Below are 17,321 nucleotides of genomic sequence, written 5' to 3'. Positions count from 1 at the left end.
CTCCTTAACTCGGCCCATGTCCATCCTTCCTCTTCGTTCCTCTGCTGCGTGGTCCTGGTTTGGTGGGTTGTTCTGTAACGATCGTCGTGCAGGAAGGAAGAAGTGGACCAGGGCGCAGCTGGGAGCGAACACATGTTATTTATTTCAGACTGAAATAACACGGTCAAAACAGAGAATAAACGTATCGCTACTGCTCAAACAAAAAGAGACAACAACCCACAAACATCGTGGGGGGAAAAGGAACTTAAATATGATTCCCCAATCAGAGGCAACTAGCGACAGCTGTCTCTGATTGGGAATCGACAACACCCAACATAGAAATACGCCCCAAAGCAAGGCTATACCAAAACATAGAAAATAAACTATAGAAATGCCACACCCTGACCAAAATAGAAGAGTTCACCTGGTCAGGGCGTGACAGAAATAACACACATGGAATCATGTTTTAACCAAAAAAGTGTAAAACAAATAAAAATATATTTTCTATTTTAGATTCTTCAAAGTAGCCACCCTTTGCCTTGACAGCTTTGCACACGCTTGGCATTCTCTCAACCAGCTTCATGAGGTACTCACCTGGAATGAAAGGTAGGCCTTGTTAAAAGTTAATTTGTGGAATTTCTTTCCTTTTTTAAAAATGTGTTTGAGCCAATCAGTTGTGTTGTGACAAGGTGTTATTTAATAGTTTTGATGTCTTCACTATTATTATACAATGTAGAAAATAGTCAAAATAAAGAAAAACCCTGGAATGAGTAGGTGTGTGCAAACCTTTGACTGGTACTGTATATATAGCTCAGAGAAGCAGCTGTCTGGGGGGCTTCTGATCACACACACACACACGGCTGCGCACTTATTCACGCTCACACACACACGCTCACACAAACACATGCTCACACACACACGCTCACACACCTTTCATCCTAACCCCTCCATGAAGATATCAGTGCATGACATACCCTTGAGCCAGCACCGCTGAGCCAGCGCCGCTGAGCCAGCACCACTGAGCCAGCACCACTGAGCCAGCACCACTGAGCCAGCACCACTGACAGACCGCTGCTCATAGCCCTTAGCTCGCAGCAGGAATAGCTTCTAGGGGTCACAGCAAGGTCCTAGTCTGTAGTCAGCTTTAGTCTGCTATGTGCAACAGGGTGCGTCCTGGAAATATGTCCCTTGGTCCTATCCAACAGGCTAGGCAGATGCAACAGGTGCCCTCAGCAATGAGGTGCTCTGTTAAAATGGAAATGTGTTGCCGCTGCACTTAGAATAGGTGTGCATTTGGACAGGAGATGCAGAGAGAAAACAGCTCACATGTAGAACGCTGCATTTATAAAATAATGAATAGACTTCATATTCTCTATGATGAGGCTCTACGACTGAACATATGGGCTGACTATTTGGAATCCTTCCCTGAATACTGACCTTATGTTCTAGCTTTTATGCCGTATTCCCTCAGGTAACCAAAAGCCAACTCTGCTCCGCGATTAAACGATGATTAGTTCTTACAGTATGCAATACTGTACAGTAACTACAGACAGACGAAACAGCCTATAGCCAATTTGTTATGTGTGCGTGTGTGTTCAGCCCCATAACTTGTTTGAAACAGGAGAGGCAGCCGGTAATGAGGAGAGGGGAGCAACAATAAACCTTGTCCCATGGAGGGGACCGTTTCTGAGTAAAGATAATGTAACTGTCCTGTAGCCTCTGGCAGCTATGGAGAACCCGTTTCTGAGTAAAGATAATGTAACTGTCCTGTAGCCTCTGGCAGCTATGGAGAACCCGTTTCTGAGTAAAGATAATGTAACTGTCCTGTAGCCTCTGGCAGCTATGGAGGACCCGTTTCTGAGTAAAGATAATGTAACTGTCCTGTAGCCTCTGGCAGCTATGGAGAACCCGTTTCTGAGTAAAGATAATGTAACTGTCCTGTAGCCTCTGGCAGCTATGGAGAACCCGTTTCTGAGTAAAGATAATGTAACTGTCCTGTAGCCTCTGGCAGCTATGGAGGACCCGTTTCTGAGTAAAGATAATGTAACTGTCCTGTTGCCTCTGGCAGCTATGGAGGACCCAGAGGTCAGAGTGTTGGTTAAAGAATGACACCACATTACTATTGGTACACAGTGAACTAACACCTGTGATAAAAGCATCGCGAAAAAGCTTGCTTCATCTAAAGTCAAGGACAAGAAAAGCATTATTATTTATGTCTCTAAACAAATGAGGGTTCTTGTATTGTTTAAAAAGACGAGCTCTACCCCAACACATAATGTAAAAAGTGCAATGTTACCACAAAGGAGGAAAAGCAATGCTTTTCTCTCAAAGACAAACCATGAAGTAATGTCTAAAAAAGAGGTTTCAACACTTAAAGAGCTCAACAAAGGCCTCTGAGAGGATGGAAACTTGGACATGGAAAAATGAGATAACATCGCCCTACCCCCTCCCCCTCTCATCCCTCCCTCTCACTCTCCCTAGCGAAGAGGAAACGGAGGAAGGGGGTGTGGGCTTTGAGGCGGGAAAACCCAAAATGGCTGGTGAGCCAGAGAGAGAGAGCCGAGCAATACAGCCAGTTGCACACTCCGGGGCTGGGTCTGAATGGAGCCTTGTGAAACTCAGCCAAGTGTAAAGAGAGAGACCCATAACTCGCTACAGCCTTTTCTCTCACTGTCTTGCTGCTTGTGTTCTTAACATCCCCCACTTACACAACAGACTGTGCACATTTAGAAAACGGCGGCAGTTTTTTATTTTCTCTTTCTTGCCATCCTCCTCTTACACAATGTAATGTTTGGGTTTGTTTTGCTCTGTGGAGAGAGCAGAGCGCAGATCAACATGGGTGCACTGCCGGAGTTGTGCCCGAGGAGCGAGAGGACTGGTTTTTATTTTGGATGAATATATAATGTGATATGCAGAGGGAGAGCCTCCACTTTAAAGAAATGACATGGACCTCCCACAAGGTTTCTTGCCGAGACATTTCAATTTAAATGCGTGTCTGTGAATTCCAAACAGAGAGGTGGTGATTTTTTATATGACTACATGGGAATAGATGCGGACAGGACAGATGATCACTACTGAATCAGTTAAGACGTGTTGTCCTGCTTCGTGCAGTATGGCATTCAGTTATTTTGTCAAATACATATGATAACTTGAGTGTTTTTATTCATTTTCACAAAATCAGTAAGCCATCCAAATACACCCCACCACAAAGACAAAGATATTTAAATTGTTCAGAGAATTCATTGGAGCGTTCCCCACTACTGTCAATGAGGATCTTTTGGTTCATCTTTTGATTCAATCTTTCAATTGCATCTTAGCCTCACAGAATTAGCCTCTCATATATTTAACCTATTAACCTTGTAGGGTAGCTGGTGATTAGACAAATATTTTTCTCTCTCTGTAACAGAAGACTCCTCCCCAGACCAGCTGTCACCTGTGTGTATTGGAAACCATTGAAACCAGAGCACAGGGGCCTTCAGAGGACATAATGGGGTTCAAAGGGGAAGGGGTAAGGTGCCCCTCTTAGCCTAATCTGTGTGTGTATGTGAGTGCACGCACGCACGCGCATGTGTGGAGTTGAAAGGATCTGTATTATGTACAGTAACTCATCAACTGAAGTGCTATATCAGGGGTGTGATGAAGCATAAAATAGGACAAATGTTTCCCTGAGTGTTCCCAGAGAGTTCCCTGACTGTTTGTTCCCTGACTGTTCCCTGAATGTTCCCTGAATGTTAGAGTAGGATCTGACCCCAAGTGCCCTAGAAACATAGTATTTAACAGTACTATCCCAAATCAGTTCACCTCTCTCAAAGACTTGGAAACACAACACCATATGTTACAGTACAGCACTAAGAGTAACGAACAATAAAACAAATATATATATACTGTATACTGTATATATCATTATTATCACTTAGATGCAGTGAAATGTGTTGTTTTACAAGGTCAGCCATAGTTGTACAACGCCCCTGGAGCCAATTAGAGTTAAGTGCCTTGCTCAAGGGCCATAGTGAACAAGTTGCCCAAGAATAACGTGTTTAGCCAATAACCACGCACAACACAGAGCGGAGCGTCCAATCCCATAGCCTGTTACAGAAGAGTGGGAAGCCCAGAATAGCTTGTCTGACTCAGACTGAGAGCATCATTGTCTGACCTCTGGCTGGATTAGCCCTCGGGTTACTTTAGACTACTGAGGCCATTTCTGTTCTCTCCTCTCCATTTCACCCAGCTTCTTTTTCAAAATGATGCAGCCATTTCATCCGGCTTTATGTAGCTACTAACTGAAGCAATGGCTACGTTCCAATATCCAGATAATCATTTAGAATACACACCAGAAGGAATTTAACAATTCTCCTACACTCTTAGAAAGAAAAGTGCTATCTAGAACCTTTAAGGGTTCTTCGGCTGTCTCAGAGGGTTCTACATGGAACCCAAAAGGGTTATACCTTGAACCAAAAATGGTTCTACATAGAACCAAAAAGGGTTCTCCTATAGGGGCAGTCGAAGAACCCTTTTAGAACCCTTTTTTCTAAGAGTGTATATGTTTAAAATTCAATTTGTACTGCAACAGTGGTAAATCAAAAAATAAAAGCATATTCCAAAAGAAACAACCACCCCCAGCTCTGTGTCATGGTTTAAACTATTTTTTTCCCATGTGGCTGCACTTGACAGTCCCATATTTTAAAAAAATGTTCAGATGTCTCAACTTTTCTTCCTACCTTGCTGAGAAAAAGGTTCTTTTGAAGGATTCCTCTGAACTTAAAATGACTTCCTTCACCTATACCAATAAAGTATTTTTTCCCAACCCTCTCTCTCTCTTTTCTAAAAATGTCAGCGATTTTCTTTTTACAAAAACACTGAAGTGGGCTTCCAACAGCGTCAGCATTCAGTCAAGCCTAAAATGTCAAATGTAATGTTTGGATTCCATAGCTGTACTGTTTTTCTATTTGTTTACTTTTGTTACTTCTGTTTGTATCAGGGCAGAACCTGACACCATGTAAACACCACTAGCCAGCAGAGAGCTCCATCGATTGCAAAGTCAAAAGCCCCATCATTCCTGAGCACTATCACAGAGTAGAAACAGATCAACAAAGAGGTCAAGGCCCCATCATGAAACAACCCTTAGCCACATCCCCTCAGTATTTAATGTAGATCTGAAAGATTTGGATAGGTATGGTTGTAGTTTCTGCTTATCCCTGATAGGCTGGCTGTATATTTTGCCATATAGCTCACACCTATCCAATCTTTTCACATAATCAGATCTAGGGGCTAGGATGTGTTTCTGGACAGGACACAAACCTAGGATTAGCTGGATGACTAACTAACTGACTGGATGACTAACTAACTGACTGGATGACTAACTAACTGACTGGATGACTAACTAACTGACTGGATGACTAACTAACTGACTGGATGACTAACTAACTGACTGGATGACTAACTAACTGACTGGATGACTAAATAACTGACTGGATGACTAACTAACTGACTGGATGACTAACTAACTGACTGGATGACTAACTAACTGACTGGATGACTAACTAACTAACTGGATGACTAACTAACTGACTGGATGACTAACTAACTGACTGGATGACTAACTAACTAACTGGATGACTAACTAACTGACTGGATGACTAAATAACTGACTGGATGACTAAATAACTGGCTGGATGACTAACTAACTGACTGGATGACTAACTAACTGACTGGATGACTAAATAACTGACTGGATGACTAAATAACTGACTGGATGACTAACTAACTGACTGGATGACTAAATAACTGACTGGATGACTAAATAACTGACTGGATGACTAACTGGATGACTAAATAACTGACTGGATGACTAAATAACTGACTGGATGACTAACTAAGTGACTGGATGACTAAATAACTGACTGGATGACTAAATAACTGACTGGATGACTAACTGGATGACTAAATAACTGACTGGATGACTAACTGGATGACTAACTAACTGACTGGATGACTAAATAACTGACTGGATGACTAACTAAGTGACTGGATGACTAAATAACTGACTGGATGACTAAATAACTGACTGGATGACTAACTGGATGACTAAATAACTGACTGGATGACTAACTAACTGACTGGATGACTAAATAACTGACTGGATGACTAACTAACTGACTGGATGACTAACTAACTGACTGGATGACTAACTAACTGACTGGATGACTAACTAACTGACTGGATGACTAAATAACTGACTGGATGACTAACTAACTGACTGGATGACTAACTAACTAACTGGATGACTAACTAACTGACTGGATGACTAAATAACTGACTGGATGACTAAATAACTGGCTGGATGACTAACTAACTGACTGGATGACTAACTAACTGACTGGATGACTAAATAACTGACTGGATGACTAAATAACTGACTGGATGACTAACTAACTGACTGGATGACTAAATAACTGACTGGATGACTAACTAAGTGACTGGATGACTAAATAACTGACTGGATGACTAAATAACTGACTGGATGACTAACTGGATGACTAAATAACTGACTGGATGACTAACTGGATGACTAACTAACTGACTGGATGACTAAATAACTGACTGGATGACTAACTAAGTGACTGGATGACTAAATAACTGACTGGATGACTAAATAACTGACTGGATGACTAACTGGATGACTAAATAACTGACTGGATGACTAACTGGATGACTAAATAACTGACTGGATGACTAAATAACTGACTGGATGACTAACTGGATGACTAAATAACTGACTGGATGACTAACTAACTGACTGGATGACTAACTAACTGACTGGATGACTAAATAACTGACTGGATGACTAACTAACTGACTGGATGACTAACTAACTGACTGGATGACTAACTAACTGACTGGATGACTAACTAACTGACTGGATGACTAAATAACTGACTGGATGACTAACTGGATGACTAAATAACTGACTGGATGACTAACTGGATGACTAAATAACTGACTGGATGACTAAATAACTGACTGGATGACTAACTGGATGACTAAATAACTGACTGGATGACTAAATAACTGACTGGATGACTAACTAAATGACTGGATGACTAAATAACTAACTGGATGACTAAATAACTGACTGGATGACTAAATAACTGACTGGATGACTAAATAACTGACTGGATGACTAACTGGATGACTAAATAACTGACTGGATGACTAACTGGATGACTAAATAACTGACTGGATGACTAACTGGATGGCTAAATAACTGACTGGATGACTAACTGGATGACTAAATAACTGACTGGATGACTAAATAACTGACTGGATGACTAACTGGATGACTAAATAACTGACTGGATGACTAGCTGGATGACTAAATAACTGACTGGATGACTAAATAACTGACTGGATGACTAACTGGATGACTAAATAACTGACTGGATGACTAACTGGATGACTAAATAACTGACTGGATGACTAACTGGATGACTAAATAACTGACTGGATGACTAACTAACTGACAGACTAGCTGACTGACAGACTGACTAGCTGACTGACAGACTGACTAGCTGACTGACAGACTGACTAGCTGACTGACAGACTGACTAGCTGACTGGATGACTGACTGATTGACTAGCTGACTGACTAACTAACTGGATGACTAACTGACTAACTGGATGACTGCCTGACTAGATGACTGGCTGAGTAACTAACTGACTGACTGGATGACTGACTGACTAACTGACTGGATGACTGACTAACTGACTAGCTGACTGACTGAATGACTGGATGACTGACTGACTGGATGACTAGCTGAATTACTGACTAGCTGACTGACTGGATGACTGACTAACTGGCTGGATGACTGACTAACTGACTGGATGACTGACTGACTAGATGACGGACTAACTGACTGACCAGCTGACTGACTGAATGACTGACCAGCTGACTAACTGACAGGATGACTGACTGACTGGAGGACTAGCTGAATTACTGACTAACTGACTGACTGGATGACTGACTGGATGAATGACTGACTAGATGACTGACTGACTAACTGACTGACTAACTGACTGACTAGCTGATTTACTGACGAGCTGAATTACTGACGAGCTGACTGACTGGATGACTGACTGGATGACTGACTGGATGAATGACTGACTAGATGACTGACTGACTACTGTAATTTCCGGACTATTAAGCGCACCTGAATATAAGCCGCACCCACTGAATAAAAAAAAGATATATATTTTGAACATAAATAAGCCGCACATGTCTATAAGCCGCAGGTGCCTACCGGTACATTGAAACAAATTAACTTTACACAGGCTTTAACAAAACATGGCTTGTAACGAAAATAAATAGGCTTTAACGAAACACGGCTTGTAACAAAAATAAATAGGCTTTAACGAAACACGGCTTGTAACAAAATATAAAAATTAGCAGTAAGCTTTAGTTGTCTTTTTGCACTGAGTCAATTCCTCACGCTGCTGTTTCCAATGTCTTATCATCGACTCATTAAGACCAAGCTCCCGTGCAGCAGCTCTATTTCCTTTTCCAACAGCCAGATCAATCGCCTTCAACTTGAAAGCTGCATCATATGCATTTCTCCGTGTCTTTGCCATGATGAGGGTGACAAAATGACTACCGTAATCAGAATGATGGGAAGTTTGAGAGCGCTCGATTTAATCTAAACAGTAAACAAAAAAGTTGTTTGACCTTAACCCGTTCGGCAATTTCATTGGTCTAATGAAAGCTTCATGCCGCCAAAAAACTGAGCACCAAAAAACTGAGCACGTCACAGAAAAAAAAATTGAAAGCGGGAAAAATCCATATATTAGCCGCGTCATTGTTTAAGCCGCGAGGTTCAAAGCCTGGGAAAAAAGTTGCTGCTTATAGTCCGGAATTTACGGTAGCTGACTGACTAACTGACTGACTGGATGACTCACTGACTGGATGACTGAATGAATGACTGACTAGCTGACTGACAGGATGACTACCTGACTGACAGAATGACTGGATGACTGACTGACAGGATGACTGACTGACTGACAGGATGACTGACTAACTGACTGACAGGATGACTGACGAGCTGACTGCATGACTGGATGACTGACTGGATGACTGACTGGATGATTGACTGACTGACTGGATGACTGACAGAATGACTAACTGACAGGATAACTGACTGACTGACAGGATAACTGACTGACTGACTGGATGACTGACTGACTGGATGACTGACTGACTGGATGACTGACTGAATGATTGACTAGCTGACTGACAGGATGACTGACAGGATGACTAGCTGACTGACTGACAGGATGACTGACAGGATGACTAGCTGACAGACAGAATGACTGGATGACTGACAAACTGACTGGATGACTGACTGACTGACTGACTGGATGACTGACTGGATGACTGACAGGATGGCTGACAGGATGACTGACAGGATGACTAGCTGACTGACAGGATGACTAGCTGACTGACTGACAGGATGACTAGCTGACAGACAGAATGACTAACTGACTGACTGACAGGATGACTGACTGACTGACTGACTGACTGGATGACTGACTGACTGGATGACTGACTGACTGGATGACTGACTGCATGACTGGATGACTGACTGGATGACTGACTGGATGACTGACTGACTGACTGGATGACTGACTGACTGACTGGATGACTGACTGAATGAATGACTGACAGGATGACTGACAGGATGACTAGCTGACTGACTGACTAGCTGACTGACAGGATGACTAGCTGACTGGATGACTGACTGACTGACAGGATAACTGACTGACTGACAGAATGACTGACTAGCTGATGGACAGGATGACTGACTAGCTGACTGACAGGATGACTAGCTGACTGACAGGATGACTAGATGACTGACAGAATGACTGGATGGATGACTGACTGACAGGATGACTGGATGACTGGATGACTGACTGGATGACTAGCTGACTGACAGAATGACTGGATGACTGACTGACTGGATGACTGACTGACTGGATGACTGACAGGATGACTGACAGGATGACTAGCTGACTGGATGACTGACAGAATGACTGGATGACTGGATGACTGACTGGATGACTGACTGAATGACTGACTAGCTGAATGACAGGATGACTGACAGGATGACTGACAGGATGACTGACAGGATGACTAGCTGACTGACTGACTAGCTGACTGACAGAATGACTGGATGACTGACAGAATGACTGACTGACAGGATAACTGACTGACTGACTGGATGACTGACTGACTGACTGGATGACTGACTGACTGGATGACTGACTGACTGGATGACTGACTGACTGACTGAATGACTGACTAGCTGACTGACAGGATGACTGACAGGATGACTAGCTGACTGACTGACAGGATGACTGACAGGATGACTAGCTGACAGACAGAATGACTGGATGACTGACAAACTGACTGGATGACTGACTGACTGACTGACTGGATGACTGACTGGATGACTGACAGGATGGCTGACAGGATGACTGACAGGATGACTAGCTGACTGACTGACAGGATGACTAGCTGACAGACAGAATGACTGACTGACTGACAGGATGACTGACTGACTGACTGGATGACTGACTGACTGGATGACTGACTGACTGGATGACTGACTGACTGGATGACTGGATGACTGGATGACTGACTGACTGGACGACTGACTGGATGACTGACTGGATGACTTGATGACTAGCTGAATTACTGACTGACTGACTGGATGACTGACTGACAAGCTGACTGACTGGATGACTGACTGACAAGCTGACTGACTGGATGACTGACTGACTGACTGACAGGATGACTGACTGGATGACTGACAGGATGACTGACTGGATGACTGACAGGATGACTGACTGGATGACTGACTGACTGGATGACTAGCTAATTTACTTACTGACCAACTGACTGACTGGATGACTGACTAACAGACTGACTGACTGATTAGCTAACTGACTAACTGACTGACTGAATGACTGGCTAGCTGGCTGACTGACTAGCTGACTGACTGACTGACACTGACAGGATGACTAGCTGACTGACAGGATGACTAGCTCACTGACAGACAGACTGACTGACTGGATGACTGACTGACTGACGGGATGACTGACTGACCGGATGACTGACAAAATGACTGGATGACTGACAGAATGACTGGATTACTGACGGGATGACTGGATTACTGACGGGATGACTGGATTACTGACGGGATGACTGACGGGATGACTGACTGTCTAACTGACAGGATGACTGACTGACAGGATGACTGACAGGATGACTAGCTGACTGACAGGATGACTGGATGACTGACTGACTGACTGGATGACTGACTGGATGACTGACAGGATGAATAGCTGACTGACAGACTGACTGACGGAATGACTGACTGACTGACGGGATGACTGACTGGATGACTGACAGGATGACTGACTGACTGGATGACAGGATGACTGAATGACCAGATGACTGACTGATTAGATGACTGACTGACTAGATGACTGACTAACTGACTAGCTGACTGACTGGATGACTGACTGAATGAATGACTGGATGACTGACTGAATGACTGGATGACTGACTGAATGACTGACTGGATGACTGACAGGATGACTGACAGGATGACTAGCTGACTGACAGGATGACTAGCTGACTGACAGGATGACTAGCTGACTGACAGGATGACTAGCTGACTGACAGAATGACTGACTGACTGACAGGATGACTAGCTGACTGACAGGATGACTAGCTGACTGACAGGATGACTAGCTGACTGACAGGATGACTGACTGACTGGATGACTGACAGACTGACTGACTGGATAACTGACAGACTGACTGACTGGATGACTGACAGACTGGATGACTGACAGACTGGATGACTGACAGACTGGATGACTGACAGACTGACTGACTGGATGACTAGCTGAATTATAGACTGACTGACTGGATGACTAGCTGACTGACTGACTGGATGACTGACTGACTAGCTGATTGACTGACTGACTAGCTAACTGACTAACTGACTGACTGGCTAGCTGGCTGACTGACTAGCTGACTGACTAGCTGACTGACTGACTGGCTGGCTGACTGAATAACTGACAGGCTGGCTGACTGGCTGGCACCGGGCCTCTCTGGGGGCACAATCTGTGACATCAGACTTTGCATTTCAGATTCGATGATGTTAATCATTTGCCTCGAAGCCACGGAGCAGCCTAGGAGACATGTTCCATCTCAAGGAGAGAGAGAGGGAGAGAGAGGGGAGAGAGAGCAAAAGGGAGAAGAGTGGCTACAGAACATCTGAGGCAGACAGACACTGGCATGTGAGGTTAGCGCTGGAGCACAGAGATGCAGTCACGCACTGTGACAGAGAGAGGGATAGAAAGATGGAGAGGGAGATGGGAGCAATATGAAAAGAGATCAAGAGGAAAAGTAAGAGAGAAACAAGCAACAATAAGAGAAAGCAGGAGAAAGAGTGTGAGAGGCAGGGATAAAGCAAGAGAGAGAGAGAGGCAAGGGGAAAGAGAGAGGCAGGGAGAAAGAGTGAGAGCAAAGAGAGAGTCGGAGAGTGAGAGCAAAGAGAGAGGAAGGGAAAAAAGAGAGAGAGAGGGATCGGCAGGGAGAAAGTGATAGAGAGAGAAGCAGGGAGAGAGATAGAGGCAGGGAGAAAGAGAAAGAGAGAGTCAGGGAGAAAGAGAGATAGAAGCAGGGAGAGAGAGAGAGTGTGTGAGAGAGAGCGAGCGAGCAAGAGAGAGAGAGAGGCAGGGAAATAAGAGAGAGAGGCAGGGAGAGAGAGAGAGAGAGAGAGCCAGGCAGGCAGGCAGAAAGAGGGAGAGGAAGGGAGAGAGAGAGATAAAGAACAAGACAGAATAAAAATCTCTAAAGCCAAGATGTTTATTGTGTCTTAGCCCTGTCTTACAACTATAGGAGCACTTCAGACAGTTTCCGAAGCTCCTCTCAACAGCCTGTGTGTGTGTGTGTGTGTGTGTGTGTGTGTGTGTGTGTGTGTGTGTGTGTGTGTGTGTGTGTGTGTGTGTGTGTGTGTTCGTGTGTGTGTTCATTATTTTATTCAACACTTCCTCTGTAATAGTCACTCAAAATCAATGTCAACGTAGTAAAATGAGCAGTATGGTTACACTGCCAACCCGAGGACGGCCAACTGCTGCAGTTCTGATCACGGCAATAGTGAGACAAAGAGAAACCCAGTCAGCTTTATATGGTAGTCAAGCAGTGGAGGCTCCTCAGAGGAGAAAGGGGATGACCATCTTCCTCAGTGAATTTCATAAAAAAGAACAATTGTAAAACATTGCAAAATGATCCTTTTTGGATAAAACTATACTAAATATATTCATAAGTCACCAAATAATTGATTAAAACACTATTTTGCAAAGAAGGTCTACAGAAGCCTCAACAGCACTCTGTAGGGTAGCACTATGGTGGATCCGGAGGACAGCTAGTTTCTGTCCTCCTCTTGGTACACTGACTTCAATACAAAACCTAGGACACAATTGGTTCTCACCACCTTCCATAGACTTACACAGTAATTATGACAACTTCCGGAGGACGTCCTCCAACCTATCAATCAAATGTATTTATAAAGCCCTTATTACATCAGCTGATGTCACAAAGTGCTGTACAGAAACCCAGCCTAAAACCCCAAAAAGCAAGCAATGCAGGTGTAGAAGCACGGTGGCTAGGAAAAACTCCTAGCGGCACTGACCGCCACTGTAGTCAAGTATTATAGCTAGCCGGGATGCCAGTCTGTTTATGCTCTCGTGACAATAGCAATGGTGTAGGCAAGTGCAAAAACAGATCTGTGACGAGGTTATAGCAACCTCAGTCCATAGATAAGGCCCTAGGACCTAGAGTCAAGGTAATAAAGTTCTGTCAACCTCTCTTACGTGATGACAATCCTTAGCTAAAACCTGAAAAGAGCTAATGCCTAGGCTAATACAGTCCTGTGATGGGTAGAAGACCAGGTTTAAATCCAGTCTTTCACACTAGTTCCTCAACATCTAAGGAACCAATTGAATACTAGTTGCCGGTGCGCGTCAGAAACTCATCATTCGGCCAGCCCAAAAGGCATTCGAAAGAATTTTGGATTCCAGTTTGGCAGTCCTTTTTCATAGGGAGCAGTGTCAGTCAATCAACATTTTTAGTCTTTAAAACTCCACGACTACCATCAACCACTCAGTGTCTATAAAATCTCTCTCTATAACAATCAGTTTCTATAAATCCTCAATGCCAATGGCTGGACTACTCTGCCAGTATGACATCATCCTCTGGTCGGAGAGCCAAATGGATCACTAGATCTCCAGGGGAACAGACCAAGAGAACAGAACATAGTTCAGGCAGTGATGTCACCCTCCCTCACAGGATGCTGCTGAGGGGAGGACGGCTCATTATAATGGATGGAATGGAGTGAATGGAACGCTATTAATGCTATTAAATGAATGCCATTGCTATGAGCCCATTCTCCCCAATTAATGTACCACCGGCCACCTGTGCCCTCCATCCATGAGACCTGGGGTGAGGTGATGAGGTGAAACTTTCAGAACGCTGCAGATAGAAATGTAACACATAGAACCAACAGGATTCCAAACCACCTACCTGATAGACAAACATAGGTAATCTAATCTACACAATACATTCCTATCTGAACGTTCTGTAACGTTGCACCCTCCTAAACAGACCCCTGAAGTTAGGCAGAACCAGATCGCCCCGGAGCTGAGTGGGGTGTCATTTGATTACTAGCTGCATTTGAAGTGCAGCTAGTGAGAATAGCAGTGTGGGCATTAATAAACTCATAGACGGGTTGGTTTACTGAACCACTGCACCTGCTAGGCATGTAAAAGTGAATGGCCGTGTCTTCTGTTCTGAGTATGGCAGCTAGACATTTGATCAGTTCATCTGTCAGGGATCTAATTATATTTATGAAAATTGCATATAGAACTACCTTTTGACTTTTTTAGTAGTCACTGTTCCACCAGTACATGCAAGGTATTCAAGGAAAAAGGCATGGGTGGGCAGGGATATACTGCCTAACTTATATTAGATAGGCTTCTTTATTTCTATCATTCCTAAAATAATCACAATGCCACCTCATGGCATGTCGCCGTTGACAATATGATGCCGACAATGGGGCCTTAGAAAGGGTTGGCGTACTGCTTTTTCAGTATAAAAGGAATTGTGTGTGTAGAGCCATACATGCATTCTACAGTGGGCTGAGACTATTTGGTCATTCATTGCTTTGCCTTTTCACTGCACTGAAAGGAAAGATTCAAGTCGTCCAATTCGTTGAGTTGGACATAATTTACCTGAAGTTACGTCAGGGGCATTGCCAGAAGGGTGCTGAAATATGATTGTCCACACTTAGGGGATGGCTAGGTGGCTAGGTAACTGCTGTTTGACTTGACAGGTGCTGAGCTAGTGTGTAGTAGCTAACTTCTGTATTTGTTCTAGAATGTTATGCACTTCCCTTATCACCTGAGGTGAATGAAGCTACAGCAGCCAAGTTGACAATGGCTGAAGTCATTTTTGCCTGTTTTTGTTGTTCTCCAAATATAATTTTATAGCTTTTAAATTGTGTAAATGCAGTAAATCAGCTTCCACTTTCAAAAGATTCCTTGAAGGGGAAAAATATGTATTGGAGGGGGAGTTACCACTGAATATCTATGAGTATCTAACTTGAATATGGATCATTTCAAATGTATTTATTTAATAAATTAGGGCAGATACAAATTAACAGTTGAAATAGTTATTCAATACAGTACATCATAGTTTAAAGCAATTTTCAAAGCTATTTGTGATGTGATTTGCTGATTTCCCATGGCCACCCAGGACTGGTTCTTGCCCCCACCGATTTTTTTATTTTTATAGAATCACCCGAGGTAGCCTATGTAATGTAATAGCCTATTTATTATGACTGATTGATCCACCACTAAATCAGTGTAAAGTGTGTTTAATCAAACGAAGTCGGCTATTAATTACAGGCTAAATTTAGCAAGATCCAGAAGCACAATTCAAACATTGTCACAGTTTTCGAAGACGTTATGCATTTCCATTGACTGTTTGTTTTCATAAACCGATGGGTAACCGTTTGCAATGCAATGCAAGTTTTTCCAAAAATGTTGTAGGCTATTATTGGGCTATTTGTAATAATAACAACATAGTTAAATAGGCCTATTATAATGATATACTTATAATATTATAATAATATAAATAACAACTAGCCTATATCACAATAGCCATAAATAGTTTGTATTTTGCTTTAGGTTTAGTAATGGGAAAGCAAACAGGCTGTCATCGGAGGACAGCCTGTTTGGTAAGGCTACTTACAGAAGTGGCGACGGGAACTGCACGGTTGACACACTATTTAAGGAAGCCAGAAGTAAAAGTAGAGCGGTGAAGGAGCTGTAGGTATCCATGATTGAACGGAGTTCCCAACACACGATAGTAAAAAACAACTCAAGACAGGGAAAGAGATGGGTGAAGCAGTCCAAATCCTGGAACCGTGTGCGTCTTCTTGCGCGTTCAGTGGACCTGTCACACAGCCATCGGGGGACAGTTTGAAAACAAATCTCAGCTGGTTCGTCTCCCCCTGATGAGTTTGTGTTTGTATGTCTTTTTCAAAGAGTGTGTGTCAGATCTCCGGCAGTAATCTTACAAGAAGCGCCCAGTGTGTTTTTAGGAGGAGAGGGAGGACGCCCCGTTCTCGTATCTCCCCCGCTCGTCAGCACGGAACAGTGTGTGTAGGCAATGTGTGTGAGAGAGCCCTCCGGATCGGTTTCCAAGCCCCCCACTCCACTCCACCCCACCCCCACCCCTTGCCTGAGAACGATTATCATCACGCGTTGCTCTCCATACAAGGCACTCACTCCTCACTGGGGCTGGGCAACGAACGGCCACCGCCTAGCGAGCACACAACACCAGCCAGTCAGAATCAAACTCACTGGCAGACAAACACTGTTTCCCTTTTTTTCATTATATCACATATGTATGATATTGATGATGTTGCTATCGCGATAAAGGAAACTGTTCTAAAATTGTAAGGAAACTGTGTTCTAAAATTGTGACTGCATGGCCTATATCAAATATCAGTTATTTTTTAAAGGTACCAAATCATTTTAACAGTCTGACCCCTGCCCCTTTGCTTGCTAAACTGAAGAATTGGGCTGGGGATATGTAACCACTCATATTTGCATCTACCTATCTATCTATCTGGCATTAATACATTTTATACAAGGGGTGGGTCTAATCTTGAATGCTGATTGGTTAAAACCGCATTCCAGCTGGTGTCTATTCAAC

General features: G+C 43.4%; 1 protein-coding gene across 3 annotated transcripts in view; it reads right to left on the bottom strand.

Annotated features, from left to right (window-relative positions):
• LOC115180504 (voltage-dependent calcium channel subunit alpha-2/delta-1) overlaps positions 1–16,784 on the bottom strand; it is a 184,577-nt gene extending 167,793 nt beyond the window's left edge. For all 3 annotated transcript variants that reach the window (XM_029742646.1, XM_029742647.1, XM_029742649.1), the window contains exon 1: positions 16,353–16,784. In XM_029742646.1, coding sequence (XP_029598506.1) covers positions 16,353–16,441 — 89 coding nt within the window. In that variant the 5' untranslated portion in view covers positions 16,442–16,784. The remainder of the gene's footprint in view (positions 1–16,352) is intronic.
• Positions 16,785–17,321: the final 537 nt, after the last annotated feature.

This window comes from Salmo trutta, chromosome 40, assembly GCF_901001165.1.
Source record: "Salmo trutta chromosome 40, fSalTru1.1, whole genome shotgun sequence".
Classification (NCBI taxonomy): Eukaryota; Metazoa; Chordata; class Actinopteri; order Salmoniformes; family Salmonidae; genus Salmo; species Salmo trutta.
Note: the sequence above shows the minus strand (reverse complement) of the source record. Positions and strands in the feature narration are given on the sequence as shown.